The sequence below is a fragment of the Atta cephalotes genome (genome assembly GCF_000143395.1).
Source record: "Atta cephalotes unplaced genomic scaffold scaffold00016, whole genome shotgun sequence".
In the NCBI taxonomy this organism is placed as follows: Eukaryota; Metazoa; Arthropoda; class Insecta; order Hymenoptera; family Formicidae; genus Atta; species Atta cephalotes.
In genome coordinates this window covers 4,113,995-4,130,551 of record NW_012130080.1, presented here as the reverse complement: position 1 = coordinate 4,130,551, position 16,557 = coordinate 4,113,995, and the positions used below count along the sequence as shown (strand labels likewise).

Here is a 16,557-nt window from a genome sequence, read left to right as displayed (position 1 = left end):
TTCAATTTTTAATTTTACAAAAAAACTACTATTGCTCGTATAAAAATAACATCGATAGACAAATTCCCATACATTACATAATTTGTAAACATGACGTGCTTTGATTATAATTAATGTAAATTATTCTGAACTGCATCGTAACGGGATACAAAATACAAACGAATATAAATTTATTTTCACGATCGGTGATATTTTGCGCGAAACAGCCAATGCAAAACGGCGTGTCATAGAACATAACTTCGTATTCGCTTGCAATTCCGAATCGAAAAAGATAGTGCATGTGAGCGTATCGTGTCGAGAATCTCTCATCGAAGCTTTTTTTTCACGATAATTTTCATGAGTATCGCGAGTTAAAACCAGCGGTGGGCCGCTCGTATTTCCTATGTATTTTAAGCTCCGTTCTCGTGACGAGGAGATCGCGATGCCAAGCGAAAACTTCCTTAGAGTCTTATCGGGCTACGGAAAATTGTAGCTGGCGTGCACGCCGCGGATATTCGAGAGTAAGCATCAGGCAATTAATCCACCACGAATTCTGCCGGAGTCTCTTTAAGTGGGCGATACAAAACGTATACGTTCTACTTCCGCTGACGTAACGCGCGCGTTTCGCGAACACTACGAGAAATTGCTTCCTCTACGATATTAATACATTTAACATTGAAATCTTTGACGATTTTAATATATATAGAATGCGCACTAAAGTTTTCATCCAACGCGACAAGAAGGTATAATTATGATATAATTATGACGGCGTCATAATTATAAGTTCTAGCATCAGTTCTCTTAATACTATCCTTGTTACGATGAGAAATAATTTATCAAATAAAGTGACAAGCACCGTGTAAAGTGCGTATAATGAATATTGTAATAATTAATACAGTCAAGATTGTGAATTAAAATTATATAACAAATGAAACAAAAAATAAAAATATTCAAGTTTAAAAAATAATGTGCTCTCTCCAGGAAATTAATTTTCATATCGAAATATCGTTTAGTGTTGTCAAATTCGTAACTACATATAATTTAAATTTCGTTTCAATGTTGTTACTCTCGCGAGTAGCTCGAGGCAAAGTCGTTCATTTCAGGATGGCCTGCTTAGCGAAGCTGCACGTTTGCTATTAATCAGAGCTTCTATCAAGAAAGCCATGTCTTTCTTACACGAGTATTTAGAGCTGACAACTATAAACCGCGTATACTCGCAACCATGGAAACGATACGCCCAGCTATAATTATTATGCCTCGCAGATCGTCATCTTACACGCTACATTGCGGTGGTGCAATTCGAAATAACCGCAAATACTGCGGTGAACTTTTATCTCGCGACTCGCGATTTAATTTCAGAACCTGTTATTCCTTGTCCGCTTAAAAAAAAAATTTAGAATATAGATATGAATTCCGACGAAAATAAAAGGCAGAAATACAGAGAATATCGTGAAACCTAATTAGTTACATTTCGTTATTAAATTTCCATTTATCTGTCATTTGTTGTGTCTATACATCATATCTTTGATTTGATTTGATGTAATTTGCAACTTACAATTAATCAAATAAATCAATGATCCATGAAAATTATTGTACATTTAACCGTCAAATACGCAATATAAATGGATATTCACTATCTTGAAAACAGGAAGTGATATATTAATTAAGCGCAGAGAAAATACATGTTAATCAGTAACAATGAAGTTTCCATTCGGTACGACAAAATAAAAGCTGCAGTTGTAAATATGACAAGGACGATAATGAGAGACAAAAGGTACAACATGGTCGATTGATTACGAAATCATCACGTCGTTGAAACCAGATGTAGGACAAGCACCGAAATTTCGTGCGGCGGAAAGTACTTGCGGAAAGCAATTGCGGACGCGATGTCAAAAGACACATTCAATCTTTGCGGTCACGCGTATTTAACGACTTGTGTCGTGCTCGAGAATATGCAACGTGTTGCAATGCGCTTAATGGCGTCGATGCACTCAGCATCCCACTTCTATAATTCGCGGTCGTCGGTCGTCGTATTCAGTCTATTCTTGGTTTGCTATACCTCTTCTCGTATATATAGCTTCATGTAGGATAAAGTGGTACAATTTCGAACATGATACAATTCTGAATAAAATAAAATTTGAATCTCATATTCGAAGTTTAAGTTTAATTTTTTTTATTTGATAGAAAAATGTGAATTATGCGTTAGAATCCTAGTAAATTTTATAAACTGGCAGATCCATTCAGGCATCTACTTATGTAAAATTTACTTAATTTTTCTAGTAAGTAAGCGATTGCCGATTATAATCATATTGTAAAATATTTTTTACGTTTCATGAAGTAAATCTGTAAATTGTCATTTCAATAGAATTTATTTTATCGATGAGTATTTCTTGCCTTAGCGCTGACAAAATGTACTTTATTGTGCGGTAAAAAAAAGTACATAAAGTTTTGTGAGTTGTTTGTGTTTATAGTTTTAAGAATAGTAAGATTTACTTTACTGTAAAGTAATAATCAGTTGAATAAACTTACTACTGAAATGTATTTTTTACCTTCCACCTCCAGTATTTTTACTGTCAGGTAAGTAAAGTTTGTCAAAAGTTCGGCAAAAATAGTCAAAATATTTTTATTAGCCCTGAAAAATAAAAATTACTCAACCATTTTTCTCCTTTAATATCTTCTACACAATGAGAACAAGATTACCAAATCTGAATCTCGAATTTGGTTTCAAATTTTATTTCTTTCAGAATTGTACCCTCTTATCTTATATTTGCACAACGGAATAATTTAAAAATCAAGAAAATTTTTATCAATTATTTTTCTTTCTCAATCCATGTGATCTATACAACATTTTAATGCCCAACGTAAACATATAAAAATACATTTCGAAAATTCATAAAGTTACCTTTAATGGAATTAACTTTCCATTGAAAACGTTTATACAATAAAATAAAACGGGCATAGTTTGATTTTACATCAAACATGAAACGTTACGTTCACAATGTATAAAACAATATCGTTGCAATATTTTATCTATTCTATCAACGTCAAAAAAGCTGAGAGTAAAAGAAGAAAAATTGTAAAATAATAAAAATTGTAAAATTCTACTAAAAACAAAACAAGCTGCTAAACAAAAAAAAACGGGGATATAGATATGATTTAAATATAAACGATATAAAATAATTTAGGACATAATTTATTTTCGAAAATGAGAGGATGATTAGCTTCTTAACCACATGATAGCTGTAAGCATATTTACGATGATTTGGGAGTTACAGAAAAAACACGATGATCGAACAGGTAATATGAACGATAGTTTCTCTCGCGAATCCATAAACAAGAAACATTACAATCCCGGTTGACCATTAATTCTAAACATACGATAATTTTCTGGTTCTTTATTATACACGATAAATCGTTCGTGTGCTGAATTAATTTTCATTAGTTTTACAATTATATAATTATCAAATAATTCTAACATATACTATATTTTAACATCTTTAAAAGTACAGAAAAAGTATAAAAAGAATGATTTTGTTGAAGTATCAAAAAATTTAGATAGATGCAGATCTAAAAATAATTTTGTGAACTTGATCATCAAAATAATTATGGACGTTCAAATTAATTGCTAGTTGCATGTTAAAACTTTTGCAGCAATGTTCGTTATTCTTGAAATTCTTATGTAATTATTTTAATAATGCAACAAAATTATGTTTTCAGATTTGTATTCAGCTTTTTTATATTGAAGAAAAAGTGTTTTAATTAGAATTCTGGTTAAAAATGTATCGAAACATTAAAATTTTCTAATTGAATCTATTATAATTCTAGTTGACGATCAAAAAAATTTCTGATCATATCATTCTAAATCTAATCTAATTGAAATAATCAGAATTCTGATTGATATGATCAGAATCTTTTGATTCATCTATTTTCAATTTCAGAAATTTTTCTCAGTGTAAATATTCAGCAAAACTGTTCTTTCCATAATTTGTAAAGTTGTGTATTAAATAAATTATGTATAAATGCTATAATTTGATATAAATTACTTGAGGTTTCCCAGTATTTCTAAAAAAAGAATATGCAAGACATGAATGACCTAATCATGTGTACTAAAGGTTAATACAGTCCATTGTACGTCCATTGTACGGTTGATCGAACGGGCGTATAGTGCTTAGTCACGAGTGAACGTTTGTCAAAGAACGAAGGACAAATGTCATTAATGAAAATCGGATGTCGCGGCTGGAAGTGCGATTAAGAATAATTTCCTTCTTTTCGTGTCGGGCCATTGTTCCGCGTATATGCGTGCGCCATGTAAAAGGTTTCACCGAGCGGAGACGAATAATGGAGCACTTGAGCGCAATTTGCACCCTTTTGATTAAGAAACACTCCTCCTCTTCCTGTTTCCGCGCTTCGTCGCGAAAATTCTCTCATGAGGATGAAAGATTGCGCGCGTTTGTTTGCTTTTATCACCGGCAACCGTAACAATAAGGTTATTTTCAAGCTCTTATCGCTTAATACTTTCGATTTAACGACGTGTATTTCGTTACGTGATTACTTTTTTTTATAGTCTATAATGATTACGTTTTTTTATATCTATATTGCGAATTATGAGAATATACTTCCTGCGAAATACATCGAAAATCAAAAAAAGCACGCATAAAAAAATTTCTTCCCGATCCGATTTGCTTTAGACAAAAAATAAAATAATTTGAGATATTTCTTCAAAAGTATGATATGAAAAAATAATGTCGAAATTAAACGCATTATCATACAAGATAATAATACTTTTATAAAAAAATAGAATTAAATGCAAAAATTGCGTAAGATATTATTACACAAATATCCTTAACCCTATACTAGTCTATTTAAATTTATTGTACAATCATACCATTTGGAGCAATACGATTAAAAAGTTCTAAAAAAAGCTATAAAAAAATTAAATTAAAAATTTCACAGAAAAAGTTCATACATTAACGAATAAAATAAATGCTAGAGAAAAATTTTAAATAATATATTAGTATTGTAAAAATATAATATATTATATTTTAGGTCAAATAGATCCAAATAAATTAACAGGGTTAAACAATTAAGCAATTTCCAAGTTGAATACTCTTATCTTCACAATGCTTTATTCTCGACAAATCCGATAAAGTCTAACACAAATAGCAGCTTAAACCAAGAATTCTGATCGAAGTCGTCACGCTTGAGATTAAAATCGGGACAGGTACGCGTGATAAATCGCATTTTTCATAAACTGAGGAAACGTGCGCTCGCTCAAGAGTTGCGATATTCTAAGCGTTGCCACATTCGACCGAATAATTATCGCTCCCGATACGATTTTCGTCCGTAATTTGTACAGTGTACAAATAACTACACGACTTTCCCTAATGGCAAAATCGACATTGATAGACATTATGGTAATGCTGACGCATTTACAACAATGATATAATGATATGCGCGAACGATTGTGACGTCTGAAAAAGAGGGGAACATCAATCGAAGATCTACGTTACGCATCTATCAGTATTAGCGGACTCGGAATGTAATTGGTTCTAAATTACACACTTCGAACTGCGCGAACAACCAAGTTTTGCACCGGCAGACATATACTCTCGCGTAGTAAAGAAGACGCCAGGCGAGGCGGATGCAATCCCTAGGATGACTAATTGCTTCTTCGCGGCTGTGATTAATTACTGCACCTGCCGTAATATAGCAGTGAGGTTTAATTGCGACGGACGTAAAGTAACCGTTCCCCCAGACAGCGCGCGAGCGCACGTCTCTTTTCTCTTTTCTACGTCGCTCAGAAAAGTGTGATACCGACATTTTAGCGGAGATTTATATTTTTCCAGGAAACCCCGTTACGCTCGACTCGTTTAGTCAGAACGGCGAAAAAAAGATATGCGAAATATGCGGAAAAAAAAACGCAGAAAGGAATTTATCGTTTAAGCACGAAGAATTTCATCCGAGGTGGAAATGTAGTTGACAATTCATAACTCGTTATTAATTATTCGTAGAAATGATTATCGATTATTCTCAATCGTGGGAATATCATATTCGTGGCGTTTCACTGTAATATTGCGAGTTCTCACGAAATATCGGCCAGGCACACGTCTTCATTTTTCAGCGTAGTGCTGCAATCGTCACGACTAGAAAAAACGTGCGTGCTTATTTACAATAAATAAAAAGACTGATATAGCCGGTTCTCGTTACCACGGCGTTACGTTATTTCTACTTACAAGGTGATCATTCCGTTAAAGGTGGCGGTATTAACATACGCCCCTGACAAATGTGTGACTCTGCCCATGCAAGCTTGTATGTGAAATTAAAAAAAAAAGGAGAGAAAATAAAGAGTAGATAATATTAACATCCGACACGTGCACGAACTCCAGTTACTCGTGAAAAAGAAGCCTACTTATTAAGTAATCCCGCATACACACTTGCAGCAGCGCTTTGCGATCGTGCCCCGAAGAGAACAATATCCTCCGGCTCGCGTTAAGGTAGTTGTGTTAATAATCGCATTCCTTACCCTCGAGATGAGGTTAGTACGCAAAACGGAGAGCTCAATCTGTCTACTTGTAGCTACTGATCGTTAACTGCGAACGAAAGGATCTTTTAGAAAGGTGCCGCGAGTCGAGGATATCATTAATTAACAATTAACAGGAATAAAAAATAATCGATAATTATCGATTTACTGACATTTATAATATACATTTAACGAATAATAGACAATTAATGTTTCAATTAAAAAAATTATACGATTGAATTGAAAACAAGAAAATATTTCACAGAGATCTTTACTATAAGGAGGATATTTGAACGTGAAAGATAATTTTTTGAAAAAACGTAAAATTATCCTCGAATTCTGTCACCTTTTCAAGACTCCTCTCTCAAACGAAAACTTCACTGATCTATGATGAAACTCGATCAACCCTGGTGCACATGTTGCACTATCAAATTGATAATCAATCTACTAATATTGTGCAAACAAGAAGTGACGACGCCTAAACGACACACCGATATCATTCGGGATAAAATGTGTACGTGGTCTCTACGTGTTTACTCGCGCGTGTATCTGTATGTACCATATGTGTGTGTGTATGTACGTATGTATGTAAGTACAGACGTATACGAGCGAGTCAATGACAGCATGGCGAGTAACAATATAATAATTACCCAATTAATTAACAGTGAGGTGCGAAACATAGCAAGACAGAATAAAAAAGATATTAACACTACTTCGCGCGCCGACCGGGTGTGAGCGTGTGCGTGTGAGTGTTCCAAAAGAACAGCTATTTCTCAATGAACAACCAAGTCAAAACAATTGATTAACCAATACATTAATGTCAATATAATGCGTGAATGTTAACGAGGTGTTGGGATCAAAGATACGGAGAGGCCTGTTTACTTCGTGGCTTATACGGAGAGGATGAGAAGCTCGCTTTTCTCTCTTTCTCTTGCTTTCTATCTCTCTTCCTCTCTTTCTTTCAAATGAATGAATGTGTATGGATGAATTTTCCCGAATGTCTCGTGTATCCTCTCTCTCGACACGCGAAAAGATCTATCTCTTTGCCGATTTGCACTTTGCATCACCGATTCACATTATGTTCATTTCTTTATTTAAATTTAAGAAAATTTGATAATAATTGCCAAATGTTGAGTGAAATAATTCGAATCAAATGTTCGGTTAATAAAACTAATTTTACTTTTCTAAATACACATATTTAGTAAATATCACCAAACATAATAATATAATCCGTTTGATAATATACTAAATATTTATAGAAAAATGAAACTATTTTTGGTTATATATTAATCAAATATTTGATTAGAATTACTTTACTTAACATTTGGTAGCTATTATCAAACTCTTTTTTTACGAAAACGATAATATCGAATACTTACGGCACAGATATATTTTTATGAGCACAATATTTCCCTTTTGATTAGCCAGCAGATTTCCACAGAATCGCATCGCATTAAAAATAGAGCACTCGTAAAAATACAAAGAAAGCGTAAGTACGCGGCGTGCGCGATGCATTCGCATGATATCGGTGCACAGAGCTAATGCGCGATATTTTCTCGTTCCTCGGTACCGGAAGTAGAAAAACCGCCGTGCTTTAGAAAGAAACGAAAACGCGCGCGCAGATGGCAATAGTGCTGGCGAAAGAGTAGAAAAGAATGAAGACGAATGCTAGGATCGCGACGTTCACTGCACTTCCGACGAAAGTAATAGACACCCGGTGGGAGATAGCCGTACGTATCTCGGACAGGCAATAATCGTTCATTAGGGAAACGGCAAGTAGTCGAAAAAAAAAAGAAGAAAAATCAACGTAAAGAAAAAGAAATTAATTTACCACGTAAAAAATCGATGACGAGCGATTGGTCGTTTGTAACACTGATATCTTGTTTTGTATGTCACGGATTTGTCAACGTGTGTCTTGTATGTCTCAATAGTTACGAAGGCGAAGACGGAGAAATGTTAAGGGATTAGGATGGAGTTTGTGGGAATCACAGATAGGACAGGATAGAAAAATGGGAGCTTGAAGAATATTTGAAGTTGTGACCGAAGCTGGCAAACAGCGATATAAAGCGCACAAAACAATACGAGATTCAAGATTATATAAATATATATAGAGGGTGAGTTAAAAGATAAGATGGATGTGCGTGTGTGTTTGTGATAATGGAAATAGCACGAGAGATTTCTTTTTTCTCTTTCGTCTCTTTCTCCCTTTTTTTCTTTTTTCATACATTAACTCTCTTTCTGTTGCTTTCTTTTTTTTCCTAACTTTAAGAGATCGTTGAACACGAATTGTTAGTAAAAATGCTTAGGAATGGAAGGAGCCAGAGAATTTCGAGGTGTTATCGAAGCTACTTTCCGTAAATATTTTTGTTAATAATAAATTAATATCTTCTAGTCAATATTTTCTGTATAGAGAGAAATCAATTAATTCTATAGAGAAAATATAATTCTCTGCGAAAATATATTTTCTCTACAATAGAATTCTAAATCATCTTCATTCTTGTTTAAAAGTATCTTCATTCTAATTGACAGCATTGATCCTTTTAATGAAACTCTCATAGCGTAACAATAAATTAATAACATATATTGCTGTCTCATTATAACTTCAATTCGCACAATTAATTGTTAATTAACAAAATATAATTAAAAGCAATAATAGCGTAATTATTAATAACAATACGATTACAGATAATTCATTCACAATTATCCCTCGCAATTAAATTCTAATGGTAAGATTATAGAATTGCAATCTTTCGCGAGATCAGACCGGACGTCCGGATTATACACAAGAGATGAGAGGATGGTTTCGGATGGTTCTAGGTGGATATAATAACAGTAGTACTCGTTGCAACGAGGAGCCAACGGTGTGAGATCCGCCTTTAAGAGAGACAAAAAGATTAAAAAAAAAAAGTAGGAACGGCGGAGTCATAAGCAGCGTTTCTCTATCCTAAGACACATACGTGATTAATAAAAGAGGTAGAAGCATGGGCCGTTTATTATATACCTTTGATTCGCCTAGACAAAAGCGTGCGGCTACTATTTACATATATAATAATGATAACAATCAGATAGAAGTATATACGTATAATGCGTATACACGTATACGGACGACGTCGTCATATACGCGTACACCGGAATAAACTTTGGAAGATGCAATAGTATCATATATACGTATCATGCTGTTTATATTGCAGGTGGATTAGTAAAAAAAAAGACTCGCCGCGGTGTGAACAGCGGCTAATTTTCAATGGACAATCGGTCTGATCCCGGAAAACTAAGGAGAGAATGGATCTTCGATCCCATGATCGGGACGAATCTTCTTCCTGCCTCTCCTCTGTAGTCTTACTCAGTCCCCTTCGTTTTATCTCTCTTGAAGTCGCGTGACTCTTCTGGCTCTAAATACACCTCGAAATTCCTTGGGACTACTCGTAGGGGACGACGACAGGAACAATGGGATTTGGTTAGAAACAGCTTTGGGAAAGAGACGCGACAAAGTTTCATCAAATCAAATGGGCAGCATCTCCCGAGGGTCTCCTCCGCGACCGAAAGTGACGGCGGCCGAGTCACCCGTTTACACTTTGTGTTCGTCGCTGCCGAGATTACCGTCGAGACACTTAATCTTCATTCGCTGTCGCAATAAAAAAAACACGCGAAACAAATTTCAGTGCATGTTTCATTCTCTTCGTGGAATCTTTATTCCTTTAATTATACATTTTCATGCGCAAAATAATATTTATTTGCTCATTCATATTTTTCATGAATTTTTCTATAATTTATTTATCGAATATTATACTTTATCTAATTTATACTTTTATCTAAATTAATATAAATCGATCAGTAAAGTCATATAAAGTTAACTAGTTATACTTTCGAGATTGAATTTCTAAATGCGGCGAGCATCGTAATTGTTCGAAAATGAATTGGCCGCATGAGTAACAATTATATTAACGCTACTTTCTGAAATTTTTCGCGAACGGATACTGATTCATCACAGGCAGCTACGGACACGGTGTACGAGGTGGAACGACCGGCCTTATAACCAATGGGAGCTAAATAATGATAAAATGCGAAAGGCTAGCTAGTAAAAATGCAACAGCTCGTCTAACAACTACGAGAACTAACACCATTGGTTATATTTATATGTATGTACGTGTCATTGGCACATACGTGGTGTCGGAAAAGCGCGCGTACCGAGCACCTTGAAATACTAATCGCATTTTGCGATGAAAATATTCGTTTTATCCTTCAATTAATATTGACAACGATAACATTGTAATTAATTTTTCTGTATTCATTAATTATTGATTCTTTTGTTAAATTACATTTGTAAATATATTTATAGATACATATTTATAGATATATATGAGTAAATTTCGAGAGATTCGGAGGAGACTCTCGGTTCGCGCTCTTTTCCCACCTTGGCTTCAAAGTATCTCTTTTTCCAAAATGCTGCACTTCATTAGGGATGCCACATTCCATTTACATTGACGAAGCTTTCGAGAAAAGGTCTCTCTCATAGAATCACACACGATCACTCACTCGCTTGTTTTATCACTAATAGCACGTTGCTTTTGCAGCATGCAAGAGATGTTCTTTTTTCTCTTTTTTTTTAAATTCCATTGATAACGAAAAGCGTTAGTATCGAATCAACTATCAAATCGAACGCGTGAAATCATCGTTTCACGTGCACTCTACAAAAGCAATGTGACGAATGAAAAATTTATGCCGAAGTTCGTGACAGGATCTTTTCGCTTTAAAAATCATTATTCTCCAAATCGTACGAAAAAAATCATTAATCTCCAAATTGTACGCGAACTGTACACGCGCAAATAAAAAATAATCATCAATCTTTCTCGATTAAAATATTGAATCTCTGATAAGTTTTTTCTCGTTATATATTTTTATATTACAAATATTACACATTTTCCGCTTAAAAAAATTTTTTACTGACACAATAAATAAGCACGCAGATAGCAAGTTGCAATATTTCAGAAAAAGATTTTACAGATTTTGTAAAAACATTCGTTTATTAACAATCGTGATAACAATGACACAGATGTGTTTCTAAGATCTCAAGTCTTAGCTTAATAATTATTCGCTCGTCCGTTAATAGCGTGCTGCTGAAGTATCAGATCCTGTCACGCCTTCGGAATCGCTTAAGCACTAAAAGCGATGGCGACACTTATGCCGTTTGAAGTAAATTCTACGTGTGCTTTACCGCGTGCCAGCACGACGTCGACCTCGCAAAAGATATTTGCATTGCAAAGGGCAAGACGATAGTGCCATTGTCGTTGATACTGATAGCAGGATTTCTACCTGACATGTACGCGTATCTAACATGCGAAATTGTTCGCTCGCGGAATGACTCGCTTGATGTAACTAGCATAGGTATATACAGTAATTGCAAGGTGCACGTCATACATCGTCAATATCGCCGTGAGATTATGTGTTGTGAGATTATCATTGTTTTTTTTTTTATATCAAGTGCAATTTGACGTGTATGTTAATCTCTTTAAGAATCTCGCGTAGTTCACATAAGTATCTTATTCCTATGCAAATGTTAGATTATGCGTGGCGAGATGGTGGTAAAAAAAGAACGACAAAAACGAGACCGGATTATACCTCACATGGACTACATTATTACGGCTGGCAGCCAGTCACGTGAACACCGGGAATGAGTAACAAATTGACCGTAATACGGCAACGAATTATTAGCTGTATCGGGCTCGAGTGCCTGATCGCGTTCCCTTATCACAGGATTTTCTTTCTTCCTTTTTCATGTGCACTCGATTAAGCCGCTTTCACGCGACCGATCCACGCCGATTAAGTCGCAATACGAATGGGCAAGAAATAAAAATGCGCGTCGCGCCCCATTTCGCGGCTAGTGCCTCACCGAACGTGTTAGATGTTGCAAATTGCAAGTCGCGAGAGAGTTTAATTAGCTCTGTCGTCGTCGCCGCCCTCCGGAAACTGGAAGTAGCCCATTTCGCGTTCTATATCACGGTCCCGTGATTGGTCGTTACAAGTACGGATGCGAAGCGACATCGACTTCCTGTCTGTACAACGCGTCACGACCCAGACGGACCGGATTCAACTATAATCGTCTAATCGACAGCAAACACGTGCAATTGCGAGTTCTTAGCGAGCTCTCTCGACGTCACTCCAATATTAACATATCGATAAAACAACTGTAAAACCGTGGATTTAAATCATAAATTTGATGTTAGATTCTAATCAAATATCGAAATATCATTTCTATTTCCGGCAAACGTTGTTAAGCTTTTGCTTACGTATTAATTGATTATAGAGTAATCATGGTAATTGGTAACAATATATGTTAATGTATAATGAGAAAATCGATGTTGCAGATCTTAAAATAGTAATGCCGGCAAGAATTCATTCGGGAAGTGAATTGTAGGGTAGAACGCAAGAGAAAAAGCATAATACGTTAAGAAGTATAATATCGGTTTGCGTGACTTTGCTCCTTTCATTGCAAAGCAAGTGACATCGATGACGAAAGCATTATCGATGACGAAAGCATAAAATGTAATATGAGGTTAAAGATATTCTGAGATTTCTTGAGAAACGATCGAACACAACTTGTTTCTCATAATACTCTTATACACGAGTTACATGAGAGTTACTTCAACTTTGTACTTTAACTAGCCGGAAGTATCGTGTGCAAATGTTTGCTTATAAGCATTATTTGTAGATCGCCTCCTTCCATGCAACTCTCATAAGTGAAATAATTTTTGATGAATATATTCATTGTTTTAAGTAAACTAAACTTGAAAATTATGATTTAATAGAAAAAAAATTAACATTTGTGGATTGGACATATCAGTCTTGCGACTGTCTGAAAAGAGGATTATCTTCTCATTTTTATTACAGAAATATTTATAAACATTTTTTGTCGAGATGTTAAGAGAATTAACCGAAGAAGATTAAGAATCGATAAAGAAATTTGAGTTCTATTTCGAGCATAAAAGAAGATCTCAGTCTTTTAAAACAGACACAAAAAAATTGGAAGTGTTTATCCAGATTCATAACACCGATAAAAGATGATTAACGATCGGAGAACAATTTTTCAGGGAATAGTTCTTGACATGTCGAGATGCTTAAAAAATTTGACGAGGGATAACATCCATAAAAATCAAGATATTCCGAGTTGGTACATTAAGGCTTGAGACGCGACCTCGTGCATCTAATCAACAGTAGGTCGCCACACGTGACGTCGACAGACGCCATTGGGATACTGGGTTACCGGTGCGACTTGATGAAGTGCACTTGAGTGTACTGGACGCGAGAATTGAATATGCACTCCGTCCAATTCGCCGGATGCCAGCTGTCGACACGATGTATTACTGCGGATCTTATCCCGACCTCCGTTGTCATCCACAGTGGAAGCAATTTGCATTACAAATCCGTATGTAACGCGAGTGTTAACTTTTTCTTTAAAACTTCCTGTTTTCCCAATATCATTTATATAAACGATCGGCAATCGCGACTACACGTCTCGCATGATGTTTTCTGACTTCTGTCGTGAATCAATAGTTACCTTTCACGATTTTTCGAAAGGAAATAAGTATAGATCTGGCTAATAATGAAAATAATCGATATGAAAACAAGACCTAATAATTTGTAAATTCTCGAAAAATTATCTGTATTTCTATCAATGTAAATTAACTTTCTTGGTTTAACTTACTTCCTATTTTAAGAAAAAGATACAGAGTAAATTAAACCGAGATTAAAGTTAATTCATATTGGACCGAAATGGATATAGAAGCCTAAATCACAGTCAAGAATTATACATAATATCGACGAAAAAGAAAATTGATAACTGACAATGGCACTTCGTACTTGGCAAAGTACTTTTTATCAAGATCAGTGTGAGCTTGTAACGGAATGTCGCCATCGCGCTGCAAAGAAACGTGTACACGCAGTACAGTTGCAGCAGCACGTTCTCGTATTCTCATCAAGGAATATCGCTGTTTTTCCGGCATGTAATATTAGTTCTTCAGCCTCCTCTCTTCGTATCGAAGATATATATATATATATATATACATATATATATACATACGATGGACCGTTGTTCGTGCTGCTGCATCCGTTAACAAGATCATTACGATCCCCGCGACATCCTCGCATCCAGAACGTTCGTCGGCGTTCTGCGGAAAACTTTTCCAATAAATGAACGAGAGGAACTACCACGTGATAGAAAAACGAGTCACGTGCACGATGCTTTCGTGGTTGTCACTGATATGGCAACTACACGCGAGAAAGAAGATGAATGACAAAAAAACATCAAATGCATGATAAACATTCTGAAAATTGTTGCGAAAGCACGTAATGTAAAGACATTTCAATTTGTTTTTCAAATTATCAATAACAATACATGAAAGATAAATATTTCAAATTAAAAAAAATAAATATTTTATTTAATTGTGTTTATGTACATGGATATGGCTTTTATTATTAATTAAGACGTGAATTTAGAAAAAAATATGAGAAATAACATTCGTTCTGGATGCGAGAATTTCGTTGGATATGATATTAGCTTAGAAGTAGCAATATTATCAGGGGTGGGTTGATAGGGGTGGCTCGCAGCCTAAGGGCGACGTGAGCTTACCTTGCTTCCCCTTTCGTTAAATATAATTTCCACATCAAGGATTGGCCCAAATTGCTGAAAGGAGAAATATTTACCAAATTCAGAATATTAAAGTATGCGTTTAATATTAATAGCGGAACATAAAATATAAAAGATATATAAAAATAATATATAATAACGTAATTTATTATATATATATATATATATATATGTTAATATTACTAATATAAATTACATGATAAATTTTGCATAAAAAAAGGAAATTTGATATAAACTTTTCCACATTAATAGAATTAAATCGTGCAAATTATTATCGGTATATATAAAACAAAAAAATATTTGTTTCTAGAAGCTTTCTATCATTTTCTATTATTTTTTATAGTTCGTTAAAAATATTTTTATTTTTTATTAAAAGAGGCAAGAAAATAACAGAATAATAATGTGTATACATTTATTTTTCCTTTTATCTACATCGCAATCGAAAGAATGGAAGGCGAGCAATCTCCCACCAACAAAAGCAAATATAAAGACACTGAATAATAAAAACATGAACAAGTAGGGTGAGAAAAAATTGTACTTACCCCAAACATTGCCCTGAGGTCAGGGTCTCGGAAACGAAAAGGTATGTTGCTGACGTGCAAGCGTTTTGGTTGACCCTTGAGGTCGGTGCCTTGTGTCGCTGTCGCGGGTGTCGTCGCGCCTGACGTGACAGGTACCAACGCAGTAGCCTCCACTCCACCTTCGGGATTGGTCTCATTGCCACCGCCTGGTGTTGGTGCTGGTTGCTGGCCACCGCCACCCGCGGCTGCAGCTGCCGCTGCTACTACTGCAGCCTGGAATACCTCCGACTATTGTCGGAAAAAAAAACAAAATTTGAAATTGTTCGTTTGATAATGCAAAGAAAGGAAATCACAAAATCCGACTTGTTGGTTAAAACGATAGCAAGAAGTATCATTTCGATTTAAATAGAATATCTTATAGACTAGAATTTATTTCAGCTTGCATTGTCAGGAAGGGACTTGATTTACAAAAATAAATTTAACACATATCCATCCATATCTTTAAGTCTAATCTTGCAAACGCTCCTTACAATAACTATTATACTTAAACTACTTTTATCATAAGACGAAGTAGAACCAATATAAGAGAATTTTAGAACCAATATATAGGAATATTCTTAAATTCCTTATACTACACTACATATTACTGTTTCCTTTAATTCAGCGTTTGTTTTCTTAATAACCTATTACTTATTCACACATGACATACTTTTCCTATTATTACAAATCCTATATCTTAACTTTTTTCCTCTGCTGCTGATTTAAATCTTATATATGTTTTGTACTTATGTATACGAAAATTGTCGTCAGAAATCAGGAAGTTTTGATGATAAATAAAAAATTTAAAAGAAAAGTGAAAAAGATTGAAATCAGTGTTTAGAATATTTACTGCA

At 34.8% G+C, this 16,557-nt stretch overlaps 1 protein-coding gene across 1 annotated transcript in view; it reads right to left on the bottom strand.

Annotated features, from left to right (window-relative positions):
* The window catches only part of LOC105618435 (RNA binding protein fox-1 homolog 2), a 102,450-nt gene that overhangs the window by 73,655 nt on the left and 12,238 nt on the right, over window positions 1-16,557 (bottom strand). Inside the window, exons 2-3 of the mRNA XM_012199975.1 lie at window positions 15,686-15,952; window positions 15,126-15,179 (exon numbers count right to left, since the gene is read on the bottom strand). Of these exons, the coding sequence (XP_012055365.1) occupies window positions 15,126-15,179; window positions 15,686-15,952 (321 nt within the window). The remainder of the gene's footprint in view (window positions 1-15,125; window positions 15,180-15,685; window positions 15,953-16,557) is intronic.